Source organism: Rhinoraja longicauda, chromosome 29 (assembly GCF_053455715.1).
Source record: "Rhinoraja longicauda isolate Sanriku21f chromosome 29, sRhiLon1.1, whole genome shotgun sequence".
Classification (NCBI taxonomy): Eukaryota; Metazoa; Chordata; class Chondrichthyes; order Rajiformes; family Arhynchobatidae; genus Rhinoraja; species Rhinoraja longicauda.
In genome coordinates this window covers 17,077,930-17,103,010 of record NC_135981.1, presented here as the reverse complement: position 1 = coordinate 17,103,010, position 25,081 = coordinate 17,077,930, and the positions used below count along the sequence as shown (strand labels likewise).

Here is a 25,081-nt window from a genome sequence, read left to right as displayed (position 1 = left end):
CAAAACCACCACCACCACCCTCACCCAAGCCCAGTACCTTCACCCACTCCTTGCCTCTTTACTTCACTGAATCACAATTTGGCTGGGGGTTTCAAATGAACGATATGAATAACAATAGAAGAACAAAATATGCTTAACATCGTAACCAGAAAGATTTTCTGTTGAAGTATTTATTATGGGTAGATAAAGAAAATTTTAATCTTTGATCAGGTGGACCACTGCACAGTTAACATTTAACACAGTTAAACAAAATTTTGTTTGTTACTTTTCTGTTCATTTCTGTTGTGTCCTAGCTTCAGTAGGTGCAGCAAACCCTGCCACCTGCAGCTACGGGTGGCTAGGAAGCAACACAGAATTCTGTTGAGAATGAATATGCCATGAGTTTTTAAAGATAAAATTTGGATCTAGTCACCTTCCCAGAACAAATGGCTCATGTTTGTAAAGTGGAGAATAATTAACAGCTTTCACTAAATAGTGCCATAAGAAGTTATTTTAAGGACCACAGATTAAGCCTGAAGAGAGTTCACCCAAGTAACATATCAGAAGGCAGAATACAGGAGTACAAAGCTAGATAACTCAAAGTAGCAGGACAAAAAAAAAGAAATGATGATGCATGGATTTAAGATAAATGCAATGGATTACCAAGATGAATATTTGAGGTAACGTCATTGGCGTAATTTACCGGCTAGTTCCTTACAAAGGAAAGACAATAATTTTGTCTAAGTGGACTCTTATCTGAACCTACAATGCTTCAATGTTAACAGTTTAAAAATCTCATTTCATTACACTGGGCAATGAGCAAAGTTTTTCCTTCATGATATGTTCTTACAAAGACCAAATTAAACATGTGAGACCAGCATGTTCAATATATCATAGGCAGAGTGTTGACTCAATTAAAACAGCAGTGACCTATACCCTGGCTAATTTACACTTGTTTAAAAAATAAATTTGCTTAAAGTCAGAATTAGGCTCAGTTAGCAAAGTGTGCAGGTTCTGGAGAAGGACCAACAGTAATCGTCATCACATCAAGAAAATTAATTGGGAAAGCTTCAGATCATGATTATTGTTGCTTAGGCAATTTCTGATCAATGCACCATCTGATGTATAAAATACTGGGAAAACCTGAGGAGACATTTTTTTGATTTCAGACACACAAACCGCAATCAGTTTACCTAGGATTCCATTTGCTCTACCTGGATGTGGGAGATTTTCCAACTGACCCTTGAAATAATTTAACTGAATTATAGCCTTTTCCCAAGCATACAATAGAATTGTTTGCAACTTTACGAGACGACTTCCTGAAACTACACAAACTATTCATGAATTATAAATAACGAAGCTTATGTACTGCAATCATTTATGGCCTCAGATATCTAGGATGGAATACAGGATCAAAGTAAAATTACTTTGATTATATACAACTGGGCCAACCAGGCATTCGTTGATTTAATTAGATTTGATACTTGTGACCATTTCTTGTTTTCAAGGTCTTACAACTCAAAACAAAGCAGCAAGTTACCACACAATTGTAATGGCTATTATATTAGCAGGTTACCTATCCAACTGACGGGTAAATCTGAATTATAACACTATGCTTTTGCAACACTATGAAATGTATCAAGGACTTTATGATCTAACATACTGAACTTTTCAATATACTTTGCAGTTTTCACTGTACAGAACTGTGGTTTCTTCCTTTCACCCTGTACTTTACAATTTTCTAAAACAAAAGTTATTTTTTCCCTGTAAACATTGCTAACATTAACAATAGCGTCCAACAGGAATTATTATATTTACGCAATGTTGATTCATGCTACTTTTACTACTGATACTTGCATTGGTACCTGCCTACGCACGGCTTTTAAAATGTAGAATGAGGTAAATAAAGTATTGTTCTACCTAAATTTTTTTTTTTTTTTAGCTTTTTCTTAATTAATATACTGAAGTGAAATTGGTCAAATTATTAGTTCCTTTTGATTCAATGAGGCCGATGCCATGCCGTTTCAAAGCTGTCTTCAGGGACCAAATGCTTAAATACACGGATGTGCATTACAATTTTTCTATCATCAAAGTTCTGTTCCCCTTTCAAGTCAGTGCTTGTGGAATTTGATTCAAACGAAATCTCCCCTTACTGCATCATGTTTCCTGAGTTGTAATATAAACAAGAGCCATATAGCTCAATAGAAATATGTCTCTATTTTTCAATTTTTGTATGGTGAACATTTCCCTGATGTTTTGTTTAACAGCAATGCTTCTTCCATTAATGGTACAGTTGAATTAAAAACAAATCCCACAAAAACATTTAACCCCATCCAAGTCATGCTATTTTGCTAAAAACATTTTCCAATTCCAATCCACTGAGAAAAAAAATCAAGACTTAGTTAAATTTCTGCCTATCCACTGTGTTTAAAATTTATTCCTAATACAAACTGTTCTAACATGATTACAGACTGAATGCACCAAACAAAATGGTAAAATGTTGCATTGGAAGGGCTTAATTAATTTTACATTTTTTTTCTCAGAACCTGATATATAAACATTTGGACTGGCAATGTGCTGACACATGATTAAAAACATGGTATCAAGCACTCAAGGCCCTCCAGCCTGGTCACTCTAATGACCTTACCTGTAACTTTGGCTGGTCGGAGTCTTGGCTCCCGTGCTAATTGGCTCATTAGCATCAGACAACAAATTAGTGTACCCTGAGAATTCAGAAACTGTAGTCCTTATTCGGTGGCCTGCTTCTTCACTGGTGCCGTTGTTAAAGGCCATTGGCACTCTACCGCCTGACTTGAACTGAGAGCCAAAGGCCTGGGCAAAATTCTCAATCTGATAGACCTGATGATTCAAGCTACCCTCCAAGTTCTTTTGTTGTTCCAGCTGCCCAACTAACTCCTGAGATGGCGTCAGCCTTTGATGAGCAGTTTCTGTACTGGGAAAGTGAATGCCAGGTTGGGAACTTCCAACCAACAAACCAAAATGTGGCTTTGGTGAGGTGGTTGGCAACACTGAGGTAATAGATGGACTGAAACCACACTCAAGTGCAGGTGTGGTGTAAGCCTGTTTATCAGGGAATAAATTATGGCTGGGGAGACTAGATGGAAGACTAGTGGGACAAAACTGCATCCCTGGAGTTAGTGTGAACCCATCGCCTTGACTTGTTCTTTCTAAAGCTTGCTGGAGGTACTTTGAATATTCTTGGAGCATTCCTGTTTTGTCACTACGAGATGCGTGCGGTTCTGGACAAACAGCTTCCTCATGCATTTCTGGATTCTCTCCTGAAGAATGGATTGGCATATGTTGGTCAGCCATGTCATAAGGGACTTCATGCTGGGGCTCGTGTTTGTGGGAATATTGGTCTAGAAGGCTCTGAAGGACTTCATCTGGAATTCCAGACTTTTCGTGACAGACTTTCACATCCACATTCATTGGAGAAGAATCTAACAGCGTAAGCGAGGTTTCATTATCCATCACACTGGCAACTGCGGCCTGAATTACAGACTGCTGCGATGCCATTTGTCCTATACTCACTGCATAGTCATTGTTACTGGAGGCAGCTTGTAAGTATCTTTTTTTCTTAAAAAACTGCATAGCATCATCATAATTGCAGTTACTGGCCTGTTCAGTTTTATTGCCTGTGTTCTGCAGCAAGACAATATTATCCATGCTGGTGTTGCTGTTCAAATCCACAGTCCCTTGTTTATTAGCCATCAACTTTTGCCTCATCAGCTCTGTGGAAGGTATAATAAGATGTGCAGCATTGTTCAGACCTGTCCTCGGAGGGCTCTTCCGATTCACCTTTTTGATGACCAATTTCGGTGCTCTTGTTTGTAAGTCCTCTTCACTTGTATTTCCCAACTTTATAATGGCGGGCCCCATTGGCATCTCAACAGCATATTCATGCATGTTATACACAGACAATTTATCTTTGCAGCTGGTTAAGCTGCTTTGCAGATCAGACATGTTAGATTTATTCTTTTTGCGGATTGCCTTGTCCTTAATCTCCTGAGATGTGGTTTTAGATTTTGCTTTTTTGCGTGCTCCTGTCGTTCCCTGAGAGGAGGTGTAACAAACATTTCCCATTTGACTAGATGGCCCAGGTTCCATTCCATTTTCACTTTTACCAAGGATTTCACCACATGTGCGCCTGTGCTTTAGTAACCTATCTGTTCTGGAAAAATACTGAAGAAAAGAAAAAGCACAATTATATGCACATACATAGATAGACACCAATAATGAATGATCACTTGAACAAAAACAGGAATTTCTATTTCACACCATCATCTGCCCTCTCTCAAATATTTCATTGATACTTAGGGGTCAGGGAGCAATCATTACCAGACCTCCCAACATTTGATTTTACAAATTCACAATTTTGATGCCCATAATTCAGAATTTTACATCAAAATTCATAATATCGCGCTTAATGCAACTTTTCAGCAAAAAACGGTATGCATGCCAAATGTGCATATGCGTGCCGGCCGCTACATTCATGTGTGAAAAATGACTATTATTTCCAACAGTCTGTAATTCTTGGACAATGTCAGGCCTATCTGCTATTATAGAAAGGTTATTGAACAGAGATACTTCTTGCAACACAAAGAAAAAATGGTTTTGTTTTGTTTTTTCTAATTTGCTTTTTCCTTACACATCCCAATTCTCTTGGTATTGAATAAAAGAACAATGGTCATAAAATGTATGGCTAGGTTATGAAGAAAGAGTTGATATATGCAACTCAACTAAGCATACGGAAGTACTTGCTGAAATAAATTTGCACATTAATTGATAATCAGCCCAGAAAGGTGGTAATTGGTTATCTGCTGTGTTTTATATTTTATCCCCGTCTTAATTAATTAATATAGTAGTTATATAATCTTGCATTTAAATTTAATATTTACTCAATACAGTTCCACCATTGATTTCCCGGCACTCTTGGTTCCAGAGCTGGTTTATCCAGCCGGCCAAGGAAGTCAGCTATGGGGATAGATGTGCTGGCTCCAGCTGGGCTGGAATTCCATAGCCCCGGCCGCAGGTTGCAATTCCAACCCACTGATCGGACATGGAAGTCCCGATGAGGTTGAGATTGGCTGCCTTGCCCAGCCTAGGTGCCACATTTTCGGGGAGGCTTCCAGAGCGGGGGAATTTCTCACGGAGCCCCTTGCGACAAGCGGTCAAATTTACAAATTGGCCATGGAAGTCCCGATGAGGTTGAGATTGGCTGCTTTGCCCAGCCTAGGTGCCACATTTTCGGGGAGACTTTCAGGGCGCGGGAGATTTCTCGCGGAACCCCTAGCGACCTCTAGCGGCCGAAATGACAAATTGTAATTACCGATTGTTTTGCGGGAAAATGTGAGGCGAAATCGGAATGGCGGAAATGAAATAGGAAAGCGGAAACATTCCGCCAAATTCGGAAGGGTTGGGAGGGGTGCGTTACTTACTCTTTTTCAGCATGATTTAGTTAAATATAGATTCTACAAAACTATAAATCATGAGTGAAGGGGAATGGAAAAATAAGGGAGAGGATTTACTGTAGAGAAAATAGTTGCTAGTATTTAAATGTTAGTTAACTTTACAAAATGTGGTTTCACAGCTTGCACAACTCAGTCAACAGGTTGTGGTTTTATATTTTAGTCTAGCGTTGAATGTATTCTGCACTTTTACTGATGTTCTCTTTCAAAAGAGGTTGAACTGTTTCCCATTCAAGTGGATGAAAAAGAAAGAGATACAAGAAACTGCAGATGCTGGAATTTGATCAAAACACAAAGTGCTGGAGTAACTCATCAAATCAGGCAGCATCTATGAAGGGAATGGTTCAGTAACTGATTAGCCTGCAGAAGAGTCCCAACACAAAATGTTGCCTATCCATTCCCTCCACAGATGCTGTTTAACCTGCTGAATTAATCCAGCACCTTGTTTTTTTGCTCAAGATTCCAGCATAGGTAATTCTTTGTCTCTGACTTTCAAGAATACTTTTTAAGCCAATCCTCCCGTAACTCATTTTAACAACTCTAAGACTCTTTCAGAAAGCAGATTTATCCCCAATGTCTTAACAATGGAGACAAATCTTACAGTATACATGTACATTATTTGACTGATAATGAGAATTTGCTGCTTGTAAAATGACTATTATTTTTCCCAGATTATAAGTGACTACATTTTCCAAAGTATTACAGACAATACAGTGACTTTAGGACACTGAAGGATAGTATTCATTGAAGTTGTATTTCCCCAAATGCATGATCACCTGGGGCTCCTTTTATGCTTTGAAGCCTCAAAATGAGAGACTGATAGTTGAATATTAAGTATATGCCAGTCGAAGAGTTGCTAAAGAAAATAGGAAGTTTCATGTTGGATTTGGTCCAGAACACAGCTATTCAACAGGAGGTGACTAAACCAGATCGAGGAAAGGTCTCTCAAGCTTGGTGCTGAGCATTCAGCAATGTGCACGTGGCTTGATATAATTTCTCTCAAGGCTAAGAAATGGTCCAGGCCCAGTGCATCTAACCAGATGCTGAAAAAATATACCATTGAAAATAAATCTGTGGAAATGTGATTCAGACCCAAGAAATCTCTACGAAGGATTGCCAATGAGTTTCACGAGAAGAGGAGAGAGAAAAATGAAAGAAGACTTTTGGATGGCAACGATGCTTTAACATCTGGATATATTTGGGGTCTCTGCTGTGTTCCATTGAACAGACAAGTGCTTTATGTTACAGCAATAGCTGATAAGATCAGGTATGAAAAATAATTTATCATTCTCAGGTTGTGCTGTGGATTTATCACAATTTTGTGCCTCTGCACTCTTTCCTACTTAGGTCAGAATACATGGACAGCATTAGTCTCAGACAAGAAATTTAATTTACCAATGAATATATTTTGACTATTACCAATAACCCCCCTTTTCTGTAATTTATAACCCACTGATATACTGCTTTTACTTATTTATACCCTTCAGTATTCTACTTCATACCCATAATCTGCCCCAAACTGACTTTAAAAAAAATTCACATCTGTAATTTGCCCTTTACATTCTACATTTTTTTATACACAAGAGTAACTGTTTAAAGTTGATAGGTATACCTGTTGGCAAGTGTGGCACTGATAAGGCTTTTCTCCACTGTGTGTCCGTTTGTGTCTTTCCATGTGATATTTCTGGATGAATCTCATATTACACTGATCACAACAGAATGGCTTCTCTCCTTCAAGGAACAAATATTTTAGTTTTACTTTAAAATGGATACAACAATTAGTAAGTGTATATACATTTGCAATTAATTCAGCAAGTTATTTTTTCAAACAAATGCCAAGATAAAAATAAAAAGCAATGAAATAGATTTTAAGACAGTGTCAATGTAATCCCCATACATACCACTGTGGATCTTCTCATGCCTCTGAAGCAGATACTTCTGAATGAAGCACATGTTACACTGGCTACATTGGAATGGCCGTTCACCTACAGGAACAAGTATAAAATTATTCCCCAAAAACTAGCTATTGGGTTAAACTCCTTCAGATGATTTAAACAAACAATAAATAATACTATGTGTTGTATCTAAACCTAATTTTGAAGACTAAGGAAATTTGGCATGTCTCCAACAACTTTTAACAACTTTTACAGTTGTACCGTAGAAAGCCTCACAGCTTGGTTTGCAACAGCTCTGGCCAGGAAATTGCAGTTATGGATGTAGGCCCATCCATCATGCAGACCAACCATCCATTTTTCACCTCTGTCATTTCCTCTTCCCCTCTCCAGTCAGGCAGAAGATGCAAAAACTTGAAAGTATGTACCACCATATTCAGGAACAGCTTCTTCCCTGCTGTTATCAGACTACTGAATGGCTCTCCCATAAAGCCCTGATCCTCCAACTACCTCATTGCAACCTTTCCATATTTTCTCTGTAAATGTTACATGAAAATGCTGTTGTGCTATATTCTGCACTCTAGTATTTTTCTCTTTGCACTACCCTATTGTACCTGCATATGGCACAATTGTACTAATGTATATGAATTGACTGGATAGCACACAAGCAAAACTTTTCCATATATCAATAATAAACCAGTACCACAAGAAACAACACTTAGGATGGTGGGAAAATGTATTTTCAGTACAACCCTTACCAGTATGAATGAGGACATGACGACGAAGATGGTAAGAACTACGGAAGGAGGCACAGCAATGCTCACATATGTGAACCTTCGGACCATGTAAAAGATTGGTACCATCTCCACCTGCTGAAGCCTGAAGGAAGAGAATCCTTTTTTAAAGTCAAGAGTAATTTGATTAAGTCACAGATAAGGCTCAATGCCACAGTAAGGTTGAAAGCCTGTTTTGATGCCATGGTGGCAATTTAATAAATTCTAATGAAATATTTAAGGTCAAATGACATTGACAATTTTATTTTCAGTAATTTTAAAACACTAGTCATTCTCCAATGGGAATTACAAAAAAAAAGTTAAGAAAATTGTGCAGGTAAATTACTAGTCAATTTGCCAAGCCCTCACAAACGAGAAAGACTTAAAAAGACCCGCACTTACACTGTCATGCTTTGAAAACATCCCAAAGGGCTTTATATCCAATGCAGAACTTTTCAAATGTAGAAAATGTGCAGCAAATCTAAATGTGCAATCTTTTGATGAATGAAGAGAACGATTGGACCAGTATATACATGAATAATTCATTTTAAATTGAGAAATTATGCATTGTACCCATATCTGCTTTTTATTTTAAATTCCCCTATATATAAAATGAAATTGACCATCTTAATGTGCCATGTTGTCATTGTAGCCACCAGTGTAACAAATATAAAATGTGCTAGACCAAGTGGGCCCAAACCACTCCTGCATTGGTGCAGCACCCTCTCCTACCCACTCCCCTCCTCCCCTCGCCACCCTCCCTCACCCCCCCCCCACTCCCTCCCACCTAGGGTTGCCTCTCCTGCATTGGTGCAGCACCCTCTCCTCTGTCCAATCCCAGTGCGGGGATGTTCAGTGGTAGACGGCGGCGGCTCTCCCACTGTTGCAGAGTCGCTGGACTCTGGGCGGCGTAGGGAAGGCGCTGAGCCAGCCAGGGAGAGGAGGGGGGGACGGAGAAGCCAAAGGCAGGCCCAGCACCAGGCCTCCACCTCCACCAACGTCCGGCCTCACCGCCGCTGCCGCCTTTCCCCGTGGCCCACCTCAGGCTCGCGGTTATCCGGTTACGTCCAAGCCCAGGCTGCTTCCCCCGGCACCAGGCCTGGCTCTCCCGCCCCCAAGAGACAGGCGGCCGAGCTCCTGCTCAACGGGCCCCAACTGCACACGCGTGGATGTGGAGGCCATCTTACGTAAGTACCAGGTCAACGGAGCCCCAACTGCACATGCGCGTTTTTTAAAAACTTTAAAATGTGAACAACTTTAAAAATATAACACCGATTTCAAATGAAACCTTCCATAGGACCACGGGATGATGGTGAGTAAGGTGGGCCTAAAATTGGTGCACTATCGTGTACCGTTTTGGCTGTAGTTCAGGAACAAGCGAACAAACGAGAGTTTTAGTTTATAGATAATGGAAAGTGCACACAGCAGCAAAACTGCATATTTAAACAAGTGCATGACTAATACATATAGTGCAATACCTAAAGTCAATATATCAAATGAGACAGTTTGCAAATAAATCTCGAAAACAAAGTGCACGGAAAATATGGCAAAATTCTCCTAAAAATTGTGTACGGCCACTTTACTTAATTTACCAATCAAATCTTCAAATTCTTGTGAAATAAGTATGTGAAGGCTTTTTATAGAATATGTCCTATTTTCGCAATGATAAAATACAAAGCTATACAAGTAAAGTTGAAATGATGTGTGGCCTTTAGGGGAACTGAGATGCTGCTGTTCCTAAATTCAGCACATAACTGCCACCATCGCAGGCTTCACTGTTCAAATTCGACAGATTTTGAATCATTTCAAGGCTGAGCGTGTTTTTGTCACAACCAACACTATTTCAAGGGTTATCAACAAACATGCATGCGTTAATTGGGCACAGGGCACGTGATTAAACTCAACACCCCCAGATAGATTTTATTTTGCTTGGAATCATCAGCGAAACTTGCTAAAATGCTGCAAAATTGTAATCTGTTATACCACTAAACCATTGGAGATGTCATTATCACCTTTTCAATTACAAGCTTATTCATCTTGCTGAGTAAATTTAGTGTGCAGGAATACTGATTAATAACCTTCCTTGGTGTAATTCTGAAAAACAATGGTTTTCCATTTTAATAGCTCTTGTTACGTTTTAAATCAACAAAAAAAAAACAGGAATAAGTCGTTAACTCTCTGAACTGCCTTTGCATTGACGGAAACATTACCTTGGACGTTTCACTTCGTCTCCGCTTGGGCTTTGTATCCTGAGATTGGGAGTTTTGTTTCTTTGCCCTCTTAACAGTCCCTTGTTTTGGAACGGTGAGGTAATCTTTCTCATATCTGACTTGTGACTGGAAGAATAAATAAAAAAATGAACTTGTTAATTTCAGTTCTCTTGGCCAAAAACAATACAACTTTCCCAAAGAAAATGTTTAAAATGAAAAACTATTCAACAATCAGTTAGTTATCCATTCATTCCCACACTGAGAGACTGCAGTTGTGTACTTTATTTCCATCCACTTTTTATTTAAAGGTGCTTCTTTTCTGCCTTCAGTTTCACACTTTGACTATTGTATTTGGTGCTTATATGTGACCTTGTCCACAACTGGTGAGACCAAGCAGAGAAAAGGCAAATGCCTCGCCGAAAACTTGCGCTATGTCCATCAGGGGCAGCTGGAGCTCCTGGTTGCCTGCCATTTTAATTACACTTCTCATTCCCATACCGACCTGTCTGTCGTCAGTCTTCTCCATGGCCAGATTTCCACTGACAAAAATGGGAGAACAGCAACTCTGATAGTCTCAGGTAACTCCTCTCAGGTATTCTGCCACCCAACGGCACAAAGACTGCTCCAATTTCAGCAAGACCAATACCCACTCATATACCCATCTTTACTCCCCCCCCCCCCATGGGTTTCTTTCCACTTCCCCCACTCCTAGTTCCTTTCCCTTCCTCCATCCACTTATCTCCCTACTCAGGGTCCCCCTCCCCCTTTTACCGACTATCCCTACCTCTGGCCTCTGGTTCTACATTTCACTCCCTACCTTCTTTCCTTATCATATTCCACCATTTCCACTCTTTTGTCTTCTCCACCTATCACCTCCAGTTTTGGTTCCTATCTCCACCCTACTCTCCCCCATCTGACTCATCTGCCGATCAACACCCCCCCCCTACCTGGATCTACCTGTCACTTACCATTCTAGCCTCATCCCCTTCCCTGAACCTCTTTCTACCACTTATCTCCCCTTTACTCCATTAGTTTGAAGAAGAATCCCAAGCTAAAATGTCATGTCCATTTCCCTCCACAGATGCCGAATGCCTTTATTTTTTTTTGTTCAAGATTCCAGCATCTGCACTCTCTTATATATCCAGGAATTATGTGAATTCCTTCTTTAAACACCATAATAAAACACAACTCAACTAATTTCTCAACTCCAGAGGAACAAAATGTGTAGGAACTGCAGATGCTGGTTTAAATCGTAGATAGACATAAAATGCTGGAGTAACACAGCAGGACAGGCAGCATCTCTGGAGAGAAGGAATGGGTGATGTTTTGGGTCGAGACCATTCAGTCTGAAGAAGTTACTCCAGTATTTTGTGTCTATCCATAATGAAACTTAGAATTTACTGTAGGGGTGACTGACGCTATGATCTAAAATAGTTCCTTTACAATGGCATAGTAGTGACTAGGTTTTCAGATTTTAGGGTATAAATGTTATATTGGTTACTTAATAAAAACTAATTAGAAAAGAAAAAAAATGTACATAAATACTGCCTCTGGCTTGCATCTGAATGACAATTCATTCAAAATGTAAATGGACATAAGAATTTAAATAAAAATACAATGTACAACATGTACAGTAACTTCTCAATAGTGCAGATCAGGTCATTCTGGTCTCTAAATATGCTGAAAGGCAGAAAATAATGAAGTATTCAGCAAGTCTTTCAGTGGGTTGAAACACTCTTTGATATTACTACCTCCACTACTAAAATGCACTAAATCACCAAATTAGAAAATTTCGAGCGGATATTTATTAAAGTCGGACTATCGCAGGAGATTGTGAATCCTAGTCTTTTGAATAGTTTTTCACTAATACCCTTTAATATATATATATATTATATATATATATATATATATATATATATGTCAGGAGTTACTGCATATGTTGTACAATGTATTTTTATTGAAATTAGAATTTCCATTTTGGACAAATTGTCTCCAAGTCAAGAAATATTCATTTGGAATATGATCGGGAGAATGGCATAAACCAAAGTATATTATTTCCACTTTCTACTGACGAAACTAAACTTGCTGGGGGTCCAACTCCTGGCTGTTTTTCAGTGACCACTTATGCGCTGCTGGTAAACTGGAACAGATGGATTGGCACAACAGCCTGCCAGTGATACTTTAACACACTGTTCTGACATGCCAGGTATTGAAGAGATGCCTACTGCTATATTGTTGTATTTGAATATATGGGGATCAAGAGCAGGACAGGAAGAAAAACTGGGGAAAGTCACAACAAATGTAATAATACAAAAACAAAAATGTTCAGGTGGTCAGAGTGCAAACCGAACCAAATATATAATTGATCCTTCATCAAAAATGAAGGATGTTTCTTGTTCTGGTGGGACAATATTCGGAAGACGTACAAGATTAAAGAATGAAGACAACAATACAAGATAACTGATCATCAGTTCACATAAATCTATAAACTGAAACAGCACCATGAACTAAGCAGAGCAGAATTGATCCAATGTCAAGCAAACTTTATCGAATCATGTACATTAAACCATGTTACGGTGAATAAACTGGTTATTGCACTGCTTCAAGTTAAACATTTCACAAGTGATTTACACAAAGGACATGTGGTTTACAAATGCAAGTTCTTTGTTATTCTGTACAGAAACGCACCATTGTGCACCACTGCATAGGCCATAATGAGGTTATAACCAACCACTCCATCCCTAATCCCAACATTCAAAATTTCCATTTTAAATTTACATATGGAAAAGGCGCTTATTGGGAAAAGACTTGAATCAAATAAGGTCACCTTTCAAACATCAGGCCTTCAACTGAACTGACTCCAGATCTGGATAAAATAGTTTATCAGCCAATTAGAAGTGAGTCCAACTATGAGATCATGATGTAATGCTCACAATTACTTTGGTCATTTCACATATTTAAACTAATTGCAGGGAAGCAGAACAAATGGAAGAAACATAGTAAAAATAGATTTTATATAACGAGTTATGATAATCTGGAATACACTTCCCAAAAGATGAAACAAGATTGAATGACAATTTTTAAAAGCATATTTGTTGCTTACTTAAAAAGGGAATATTGGTGTGGGTACAGGAAGATATTAAGTAGGATGAGTTAGATGGACATTTTCAAGAGTAGGCATGACTACCATCTTTCTTGTGGGAGGCAAAATGGCACAGCCAGCAGACATAAAATGCTGGAGTAACTCAGCGGGTTCATGGAGGCTGAAGAAGGGTCTCGACCCGAAACGTCACCCATTCCTTCTCTTCAGAGATGCTGCCTGTAGGATTATCCTTCAGAGATCGGGTCTAGAGTAAATTATTGAGTCAAAGTATCCACCCCTATTTAACCAATGCATTTTTGATGGTGAATTAGGATGTCAATTGGAAAATGTTTTACCTCTTACCACAAAATTAAATTAACGAGTTCAGGGACATCCATCATATAGTGTACCACTCAATGACAGGTATGATTCCAACTTGTGTAAGTTAGATAATCCACTAATAGGGCACTACTGTCAATGTGGATGGGAGCAAGAATTACCACCACATGGAATATTATCACGATGGGAGGCACTGACTTCAAATTATACGAGGCTAAAACCAAGAATGCAAACTTAAATGGTCAGCTCAAGGTATAAAATTACAGCCTAAAAACAGTTAGTCTCACTGAAAGGTCAGGTAAATAACTGAATTGCATTCTTGCTACGTTGAAGAAGTAACTGATTTAACTCCATAAAGACATACAATTATCAAGCAATGCAATGCTCTGAATCGAAAATGTTTTACTTACTAGACCAGTATGATTTAGATTGTGGGTCAAGATGCTCTGTCCCCTGTTCATCTCCTCTTCTTCGAGAAGTTTATTCTTAAAAAATAAAAATCCATCGTGCGCGGAAAACTTTTTCTCTTTAACATCTGAGATGGGCTGCCCATATTCTGACGGATATTTTTCTACTGGAGCGTCAGGATCTTTTTTGAGGATCAAATCCTGAGGTACAGATGGTGTGACAGAATGGGCAGCGAGGCTGGAAAAGTTTGTTATTGGTGGGAGGTGACTGAACATGATCATGCCAGAAGAAAAGTTTGGTTCCATCCCACCGTTCCTGAGGAATTCGTTACCTAATTTGTCGTGAACAATGCTCATGATGTAGGTCTAAAATTATTCAAAACTAGATCGAATGCAGACTCCTAAAGTAAGAGGATAAAAATATTAGACAACTGAAGCAGAAACATTTACAATCTTTCATGCCCTGTTACAAAAAGGGTTACATACAATTTTTAAGTGCACTTTGATATCCAAAGCAATCACCCTTTGTTATTGCAATCACCCTTGACTTACATATCAGTAAGTTGTGTTGCTTACTGATATCCTAATACAATGCCACAAGATGTCTACGTTGAAGATGACAAGAGGAGCTTGGAATCTTTTATCCATAGAACCAAGTTACAATGACAATCATCTGAGGTGCAGAGCACAGTTGTGTGAACAAGTTCCTTTCATAGGCCACTCAAAACTTTGCTCTTGAAGCCTACGACATCATAATCGTTCAGTTGTGCAGTTACCTAGTAACAGATTCTTATTCATTGTTTTAATGAAGTACAAGAAAGTTTGTAGGACTCAACTTACATAGTTAGTATTTGGAACTGAACTTTCATTTGGTAATATGATTTGCCAAATAATGGGAAGCACAGCATTTCATCAGAAAACAGCGTCTGTTGGACAAGTAGGAATTACTTCAAATCAAATGATGGTCGCCTAATTTCAATGTGAAGAAAATCAGCTTTTTCCATTCATATTCAGTGCCTGCCCATTCTGCCACTGGCATCTCCCAAGTTAGTTTTCTCTCATACCAGAGATATGTTTAAAAGTTTAACATGGTCTAATTATGGCTCACATAATATGAAGCAATAGATATGAAACTTCTTACAAGAAATAAAAACCAAACAGGAGAAAAATAGATTTCAAAATTAATTCAGGATTTGCATTATAGATAGCTTCCTATAAAATAATACTAAAGAAGTTGCAACTACCTATTGAATATAGAATAAATAGAATACATTTATAGATTTATGTAAGGGGGAATCTAGTCAAAATTGGCTCGGTTTCTTTTTTAATTATTCTTTATACATTATTCAACTTTCCTCAATATACTGCATCAACTTTTGCTGAAAAGCACAATGTAAGCAGTTCCAAACATCTGAGGACACAAGAAACAGCAGATGCCAGTTCACAAACAAAAAAGACAAAGTGCTGGAGCGGGTCACGCACCATCTCTGGAGAACATGGATAGGTGACGTTTCGAGTCAGGACCCTTCTTCAGAATCTGTGTACTTGATTAATATAAATCAACAATTAGAAAATAAGTCAGTCTAAAGAGTGAGTGGATGGAAGTTCTGATGGATTTCTCTTTCTACCGCCCGACACATTTTAATAAATTCCTAATTTTTCACATTAAGTACAGAATCAGATTTGATAATATAAATACAGTATAGCACTGTAATGCAAAATTAATATTTGATATATTCATTGAATGAATTTTCAGCATTCTTAATTAAGTGCTCAGTATATAGGAGCCAAAAAAGAGCAATAATGACCTTTGTACAAGTAGGAAATTTTATTCACAAAAAAAATCAAAAGATGCTTAGGGGGATGGATTTTTTTTTTTTACAGATGTAATATGAGCTACTCTTCTGAAGAATGGGTTGAGGTAAAAGGACCTTGATGGGACATGATCAAAATAATCTATATATTAAAACTCATTTGTTTGTTTGTTTGTTCCTGAACTACAGCCAAAACGGTACAAGATAGCGCAACAATTTTGGCCCACCTTACACACCGTCGTCCCTTTGGTGCTAATGGAAGAAGTTTCATTGAAATCGGCAGTATATTTTAAAAGTTATTCACATTTTAAAGTTTAAATCTATCTCCGGGGGGGGGAGGACGGAGGATAAGGGGGGTTGAGGGGGATGGGGAAGGGGGAAGAGAGGGTGGATGGGAAAGGGTGGAGGTTGCTGCACCTATGCAAGAGAGGTTTGGGGCCCAATGGGTCCACTTGGTCTAGTACCCTTTAAAATGGGGCTACATATTTACTAGCCATGACATTTCTTACTTCAGTGACTATTCCTTAAAAGAGCTCTTTATGAGCTAAGACTGAACTTTAAATATCACAAATTCCAAACAGAATACACTGCTTTTTTGCCATCATGAAAATATAAACAAAGGTTTACAATATTTTAAATTGAACCCTGTGCTCAAGTTCATACGTTCTACAACACAGCTTTTCCGTCTCCACAACTGCTCAATAGTAACCACCTCAATATTTATTTGATGGCATTACTCGAGCTGCTGCAGTCAACAATCTTCCATCCTCAGCAAGAAATGGTTTAGCTCATCTGATGCGAACATTGCTCTTTGGTCAATCTACAGCATGTGGCCCACTGTTGGACTGACACCATACCCAATCATTCACACCAAAATAGAGTGTTTGATAATGTTTCACAATGAAAAATCCAGGATTTGGCCACAGATTTGTTTGAACTTTTATTATATTAAAGACCTGCAGTTCATGTCTTCTTTTCCCAGAGCTTACACCAGTTACTGAACATTTGTAAAATTAAAAAGACTCATAAAGTGCTGAAGTAACTCAGCGAGTCAGGCAGCATCTCTGGAGAACATGGATGGGAGACGTTTTAGGTCAGGACCCTTCTTCAGACCTGAAACATCACCTATGTTCCCCAGAGATGCTGCCTGACCTAGAGTTACTCTAGCACTTTATGTCTTCTTTTTTGTAAATCAGCATCTGCAGTTCCTTGTGCCCACCTTTGAAAAATTGTAGTCTGCAAAAATAAAAAAAACTGTTGAATGATAGGACTAAGAAACAGATAAACACCCTCGCCACTGTATTCCTTTGCTTGTAAATTAAAATGCCCATATTTTGTGGTAAAATAAACAGTCCTCAAAACTGTAAGTAACAAATCATACAGGCAAATTAACGCGTGAAGAAGTTGCATCAAAACATCCTTTGTTCTAAAGGATGTTGCCAAGAAATTTGATACTCAAACATACAAAAAGACATGGTGTATTGGCTATTTAAATGATTGAATTCCACTACACTATGGAGACAGTTGGAACTTTTCCATTCAAGAACAAAATCAAACTAAAATATGTAGGTTGCATGCAATTCTCATTACTGCAAAACAACCACTCTGGCACTGAAAACTTTAACAAGATCAGGCCCTCATTATTACCAATTTTAAGTACTGCAGACTTAAAATATACATTTACAGTATTTTGAAAATTTGGTTTCTTCTTTTCCACATTTTGCCTTCTTACCATGTTTGGCTTCAAATTAAACATTCTAAAGTACACTTGCTGATTAAGACTCTACATGCCTCAATAAGATCATTCAATTTAATTGCTTAAGGATATAAACAATTGCTTTCCCTATCAAATGGACCCCAGATTTCCAGTGGTAGACAAAATGCTGGAGTAACTCAACGGGTCAGGCAGCATCTCAGGAGAGAAGGAATGGGTGACATTTCGGGTCGAGACCCGACTTTAGACTTCAGTCTCGACCTGAAACGTCACCCATTCCTTCTCTCCTGAGACGTTGCCTGATCTACTGAGTTACTCCAGCATTTTGTGTCTACCTTCGATTTAAACCAGCATCTGCAGATTTTTTTCCTACACACCAGATTTCCAGTAGAGGATACCGCAGTTTTGGATTTCTATATCATTGCATGCTCCACTGCAAAAGTCCATTGTATTTGTAATGAAAGACTTGTGCATTTTGTTTGTCACTGATCACAAAGTGTAGCCTGCTTACTGGTCTACCCAGTCAAATTTAATTGTGTTCTCTATAAATGGCCTTAACTATCTAGCTGCTGTACGTAATTTCATATACAGCAGGTAGGTAGTTAAGGCTATTCTAATACATTAGATATTAAATTACTAAAGGTCATTAAATATATAAACTTAACTTCTGAACAATAAATTACCTACTTATTCCAACAATTAGGTTGTAAAATTTAAGCAAAGGTTTATTGTTATTCGTGGAATGTTTTAATCTATTAATAGAGAATAATTGCAAGTGTTGATTTTTTCTCTCCCAGTATTACATTTAAAATGTGTAGGAAGGAACTGCAGATGCTGGTTTACACGGAAAACAGACAGAAAATGCTGGAGTAACTCAGCGTGACAGGCAGCATCTCTGGAGAGAAGGAATGGGTGACCCAAGAAGGGTCTCAACCCAAAACGTCACCCATTCCTTCTCTCCAGGGATGCTACCTGTCCTGCTGAGTTACTCCAGCATTTTGTGTCTATTACATTTCAAATGTTCAACTTTTCATGTCCTTTTATCATTTAGTCTATCCGAGTTGTACCGTACTTGCTTTGACAAACAGAATTTGCTGGATTAGATCAGTTCTCCTGAATACCTAAAGAACTAAGGGAAGAAATAAATAGTTACAGGGAAGGCACATATCCTTCTGTAACAGAAGTCCTCCCTTGGATTTGCACTTTCAAAACACTATTCAGTGAAAGTATCCACTCACATTTTGCACATAACATCATTGTCAATGATTAGATATTTAAACTAGAAAAGAATGTGGAGATGAAAGTGTGCTTTCAGTACAAAATCCTTCTTGCTTTGAAGTTCTCCTCTTCAAAGTTGTCGATTGATTTCAGTTTCAATAAGCTCCCCACATCGGCATCATGTTCAGCAACAGCTTGTACTCTAAGATGGCCAAAAAGCCAGGCTGGTATCGTGCAGAATCAGGAAATTGTTTTACAAGTTGAGAAGACAAGTATTCCCATTTTTACCTAGTTTTCCAAAATCGTGCATTTCCTAGATTTAGATTATCACAATGGAATAACACAAGCTAAACAGAACCGGCCAATGTACAAGTGTCTTTTTGCTGGAAGAATGATTACGAATGAATATGAAGCCCAACATTATTTAAAAAAATAACATTTGGCATTTTATACAATGTAGCTTTTTGTTCTAAACCCCGCACAATTGGAAATATACATTTCAGAGATGCAACCACAAAACTACAATATTGCGATTTACAAAGTAATATTTCAGACTCTTCCGATTCAGAACTGAACTTGCTAACCTTGCATTAATTTTGGATCTCAAGGAGTAATATTAAGAGACTAAAGTTGGTAAGAAGAGGGTTTATCAAAAGGAGAGAAGGCTTTTTGAACCATAAGATACATACACTGCTCTCAAGGAAAATAATCTCCAGAGTGTATCACAATGGTTTCCTTGCCAACGGATACCCCAAAGCAAGATCTTGTGAAGTCATTTAAACTGAATGATCAACAGGAAGCATTCCAGCACCCTGGAACAACTACATTGAACTCAGTTGGCTCAACTATGTCTGATCCGAATGAAATAATTCCATATTTTGAACAAAGCCAACATCTCATGAGGTGTGCAGGAACAATAACTTGTTTTAATTTACCTTTGCAGTTTAGTTTAGTTGAGATACAGCATGGAAACAGGTCCGACCCAACCATTGATCAACCATTCAAAATAGTTTCTATTATCCCACTTATGCATCTACTCCCTACATACAAGGGGCAACTTAGAGAGGCCAATTAACCTACAAACCCACATGTCTTTGGGGTGTTGGAGGATACGGGAGAAAATCCATGTGGTCACAGGGAAAACATGCAAACTCTACACAGACTGTGGTCAAGATCATGAATTTGTGGAATTCTCTGCCTCAGAAGACAATGGCGGTCGATTCACTGGATGCAGGATATGGGGAGAAGGCAGCAACGGGGTAATGATTGTGGATGATCAGCCATGATCACATTGAATGGCAGTGCTGGCTCAAAGAGCCGATTGGCCTACTCCTGCACCTAAGTAGTTCCATCAGCTGTGCCACTCTGCAATACCCTTTCCTCAGGTTCTCCATGGGCAGAACATCCTAACGCCAATTTTCCTGATCAGAGATTTGCTTGAAGGAGTAATTTGAACAAGAACAATTTTTAATGAAGAGTGCAGGAATTATAACTTGGTTTTAATTTACCATTGAGATTCAGTTTAGCTTAGTTGAGAGATACATCATGGAAACAGGCCCTTTGGTCCTTCAAATCCACACCAGCCATCATTAACCTATTCACAAAAGTTCTGTTTGATCCCACTGTCTCATTCACTCCCTTATGTGGGGGAGTTCAAAGAGATCTGGGTGTCCTAGTGCATCAGTCAATGAAAGGAAGCATGCAGATACAGCAGGCAGTGAAGAAAGCCAATGGAATGTTGGCCTTCGTAACAAGAGGAGTTGAGTATAGGAGCAAAGAGGTCCTTCTACAGTTGTACCGGGCCCTGGTGAGACCGCACCTGGAGTACTGTGTGCAGTTTTGGTCTCCAAATTTGAGGAAGGATATTCTTGCTATGGAGGGCGTGCAGCGTAGGTTCACTAGGTTAATTCCCGGAATGGCGGGACTGTCGTATGTTGAAAGGCTGGAGCGATTGGGCTTGTATACACTGGAATTTAGAAGGATGAGGGATCTTATTGAAACATACAAGATAATTAGGGGATTGGACACATTAGAGGCAGGAAACATGTTCCCAATGTTGGGGGAGTCCAGAACAAGGGGCCACAGTTTAAGAATAAGGGGTAGGCCATTTAGAACGGAGATGAGGAAGAACTTTTTCAGTCAGAGAGTGGTGAAGGTGTGGAATTCTCTGCCTCAGAAGGCAGTGGAGGCCAGTTCGTTGGATGCTTTCAAGAGAGAGCTGGATAGAGCTCTTAAGGATAGCGGAGTGAGGGGGTATGGGGAGAAGGCAGGAACGGGGTACTGATTGAGAGTGATCAGCCATGATCGCATTGAATGGCGGTGCTGGCTCGAAGGGCTGAATGGCCTACTCCTGCACCTATTGTCTATTGTCTATACACATAAGGGGCAAATTTATAGACGCCAATTAGCCTCCAAACATGCATGTCTTTGGGATGTTGCATAAAACCCGGGCACCCGGAGCTTTGTTTAAGTTTTTTTTTTTAAACAAAACCAACTTATCCTGTAGTGTACAGGAACGATAACTGGTTTAAATTTGCCTCTGAGCGGTTCACAGTGACAGGGAAAATCACCTATAAAAAAATCCCTGAAATTAAAATTTCCGTTAGTTTTGCAATTGTTTTCAAATGTCACACGTGTGAGTTAAAATAAATATCGGTTAATAAAAATGAGCTGAAAATTGATTAAAATTTTTTTTTTTTTTTTAAATGACGAGGCAGAGGCTTATTTTTTAAAAGTATTAAGATGAGGTGGGGATTAAGGGTGAAGTGCGGGTTGGTGTTGAGGGGAGTGCCGGGCCGCCGGGCCGCCGGGCCTGGTTTCCCCGCTCCCGGGCTCGGGGCCTGCGGGCGCCGCCGGCAACAGCAGCGGCGTTTCCCCCGGCCTCAGGCCGGCGCCGCGCCGCTTTGTCCACGGTCCCCGGCCCGGGGCGGCGCCTGCCTCCCTCCCTCCCTCCCTCCCTCCTTCTCGAGCCCCGGCCTCCCTCCCTCCCGCCGGCCGGCCCCCTCCCTCCCGCTCGCTCACCTTGCATCGCCTCCGCCCGGATCTCAGGCCAGATTCTCCCTCCCGTTTGTCAACATCCTTCAGCCCCTCGGCTCCTCCATCTTGGATCCGGCTGCACGCCGGGTAGTACGGGCGCCAGGCTCGGACGGGGACAACCGCGGGAGGAGCCGAGCGCAGCCGAGGGTCGCCGAGCGTCTTCGGGCGGAGCCGAGCGTCTTCGGGAGGAGCCGAGCGTCTTCGGGCGGAACCGAGCGCTGCAGTGCAAACTGCTAACTCCCACTGCTTCAACCTGCCCTGCAAACCAGAGTTGCTGCCTGTCCCGCTGAGTTACTCCAGAATTTTGTGTCTCTCTTCCCTGCAAACCAGAAACTCAATAGTTGCACACTGAACACGTCTGTACATGATCCATAGCCCCAGCCCTGCATGTCTTAAACGCCACTACTGTATCTGCTGCTGCTGCCTCCTCATCCTCTCTTCCAGGCACCTACCACTCTTTTTTTTAAAAACTTGCCCACACCTCTCCTTTAAACTTTGCCACTCTCACCTTAAACCCATGCCCTCTGATCATTGATATCTCCACCACTGGGGGGAAAAAACCTCTTCCACCTCTGCCTATCCATTCTTTCCATAATTTTGCAAAATTTTAGATTCTGTACTCATTTATTTGTTATTGGTGCTTAGGTTATTGGAAGAACAAAGTCTTATGATAGGGTGTCTGATAGAATAGGGTGCATAAACAGTTTGATGAGGTGGTTGTCGAACAGGTTTTGAAGGGAGAATTTTTGTCAATGGAAAATACTTCACATTTTTGAAAGAAAGTTGCTTGGAATCTTTGCATTCACCTGAATAAAATGGACCATGTTGCAGTTTTAACTTTGCAAAATGGCTTATGTCTATAATTAAATCACACTGATAACGAGATATTAGTATAGCTAACCATAGACTTCAGCACATATTGAAAATTTTTAAATAACCAGATGCTGGAAATATGAAATAAAAAGAAGAACACGATGGAAATACTTAGCAGATCAGACAGCATATGTGTAGAAAAAAACACTGCTAATGTTTCATTGCGGTCGGGATCTATCACTACTTGGTTTGGCAACAGCTCTGCCTATGATCGTACAAAATTGCAGAGAGTTGTGTATGCAGCCCAGTCCAGTCTCCCTATCCCACACAGAGAGTTGTGATGCAGTCACACAGACCAACCTCCCTATTCCATCGATTCTAGCTATACTTCATGCTGCCTCAGAAATGTAGCCAACATATTACGAAGAGCCAGACATTCCCAGACATTCCCACTTTCCCCTCGCCCATTGGGCAGAAGAAAGCATGTACTACCAGATTCAACAACAACTTCTTCCCTGTGTTGTTACCAGACAACAGAACACACTCTAAACTAAGAGTGTAATCCTAATCTCACAACCTACCTCATCGTGGCACTTGCACAATGATAGGGCAAATCCACTGTCTTTTACCCAGAATAGGGGGATCGGGAACCAGAGGACATAGGTTTAAGGTGATAGGGAAATATTTAATAGGAACCTGAGGAGCAAAGATAACAATATTTAAAAGACATTTGGGCAGGTACAAGGATAGGAAAGATTTAGGCGTAAATAGGCCAAACATAGGCAGGTGGGACTAGCGTAGATGGTGCATCTTCATTGGTATGGACAAGTTGGGCCAAAGGGCCTGTTTCCATGCTGCATGACTGTAGAACTCCATGACTCTATCGGAATATTAGTTTATGATGGTTTAAGAAAGATGGAAGGTAGAAGGCTAGCCAAAAGAAATGAACAATTTCTGGTAAATATTGGGTCTGCCACAGGTACTGACCCTTTCTGTTACGGATCACGTGCGGGCAGAGTTTAGTATAATTTGGCATCATGTTCAGTATGGACATCGTGGGCTGAAGGGCCTGTTTCTGTGCTGTACAGTTCGATGTTCTAAGTTCTTAGAATGAGCATGATGTTTTCAGCCAGGTAGGAATGTAACCAGATTATGATAGTGCCAGCAAAATGGACAGGGGAAAAGCAGGATGTGGTTAAACATGCTCAAAGCTGCAGAAATGGGGGATGCATGGTGCTACTATTATAGAATATGGCGGACAGCTTTAATCAGGAAGCTACCTGTTCTGTGTACTGAATAGGACCACAGCTGCTCTAGGCTGTTATACATCTCCACAACACAAGGCAAAGCAGATTGAAAAATGGTCCATCTGGTATAGGTAGACAATAAATTAATATTTCCAGAAGCTGTAGAAATAAAAAACTGCAAATGCTGGTTTACAAAAAAGACACAAAGTGCTGAAGTAACTCAGTGAGTCAGGCAGTATCTCTGGAGAACATGGACAGGTGATGTTTCGAGTTGGGAAGCTTCTTCAGAACTGAAGAAGGTCTGAAGTAGGGTCCTGACCTGAAATGTCACCAATCCATGTTCTCCAGAGATGCTGTGTGACCCATTGAGTTACTTCAGCACTTTATGAATTTTTAAAATTTTTCTAATGTTCAGTAACTAGTATGAACCCTGGGAAAAGAGGACATGAACTGCAGGTCTTTAATAGAGTAAAAGTTCCAACAAAACTGTGACCAAATCCTGGAATTTTCATTGTAAAACATGATCAAATACTCAATCTTGGTGTGAAAGGTCGGGTATGGAATCAGTCCAACGGTGGACGACTTCCTGGAGATTGACCGAAGAGCATTGTTCACGTCAGATCAGCTAGGACATAATCAGTAGACAGACATCTGAAGAAGTGTCCCGACCTGAAACTTCACCTATCCATGTTCTCCAGAGATATTGCCGGAGCACGCTGAGTTAATCCAGCATTTTGTGTCGATCTTTGGTGTAAACCAGCATCTGCAGTTCCTTCCTACACAAGTGATAGGTGGATACAGGTGAGGGGGTTGTGCTCCAGAATGCTTCCAGAATAAGACTAGGAAGTGAAAGCTGAAGGTTCGAAATGGAAGAGAAGCGTATTGGAGTGGGGATTCTTCTTATCGAGTCCAAATCACAAGATTAGAAATTGTTCAGCCAGAGCTGAACACACTTCTCGGCATCAGCGTACAATGGCGGCTTGCACTTCTTGTGTTTCTTGTGCGTAGTGGTGGAAAGATTGGTGGAAAAAGGGCCGCTCTTTTCTTGACCCCAAGTGAGGATTAAGG

At 39.9% G+C, this 25,081-nt stretch overlaps 1 protein-coding gene across 1 annotated transcript; it reads right to left on the bottom strand.

The window, feature by feature from the left end:
- Positions 1–34: 34 nt before the first annotated feature.
- On the bottom strand, positions 35–22,047 carry znf281b (zinc finger protein 281b). Its single transcript, XM_078424734.1, has 7 exons — positions 21,939–22,047; positions 14,175–14,572; positions 10,344–10,469; positions 8,119–8,239; positions 7,370–7,453; positions 7,081–7,199; positions 35–4,182 (listed from the first exon to the last, which is right to left on the bottom strand). Exons 2-7 carry the CDS (start codon positions 14,526–14,528, stop codon positions 2,623–2,625), a joined length of 2,364 nt encoding a protein of 787 aa, XP_078280860.1. The 5' UTR covers positions 14,529–14,572; positions 21,939–22,047; the 3' UTR covers positions 35–2,622.
- Positions 22,048–25,081: the final 3,034 nt, after the last annotated feature.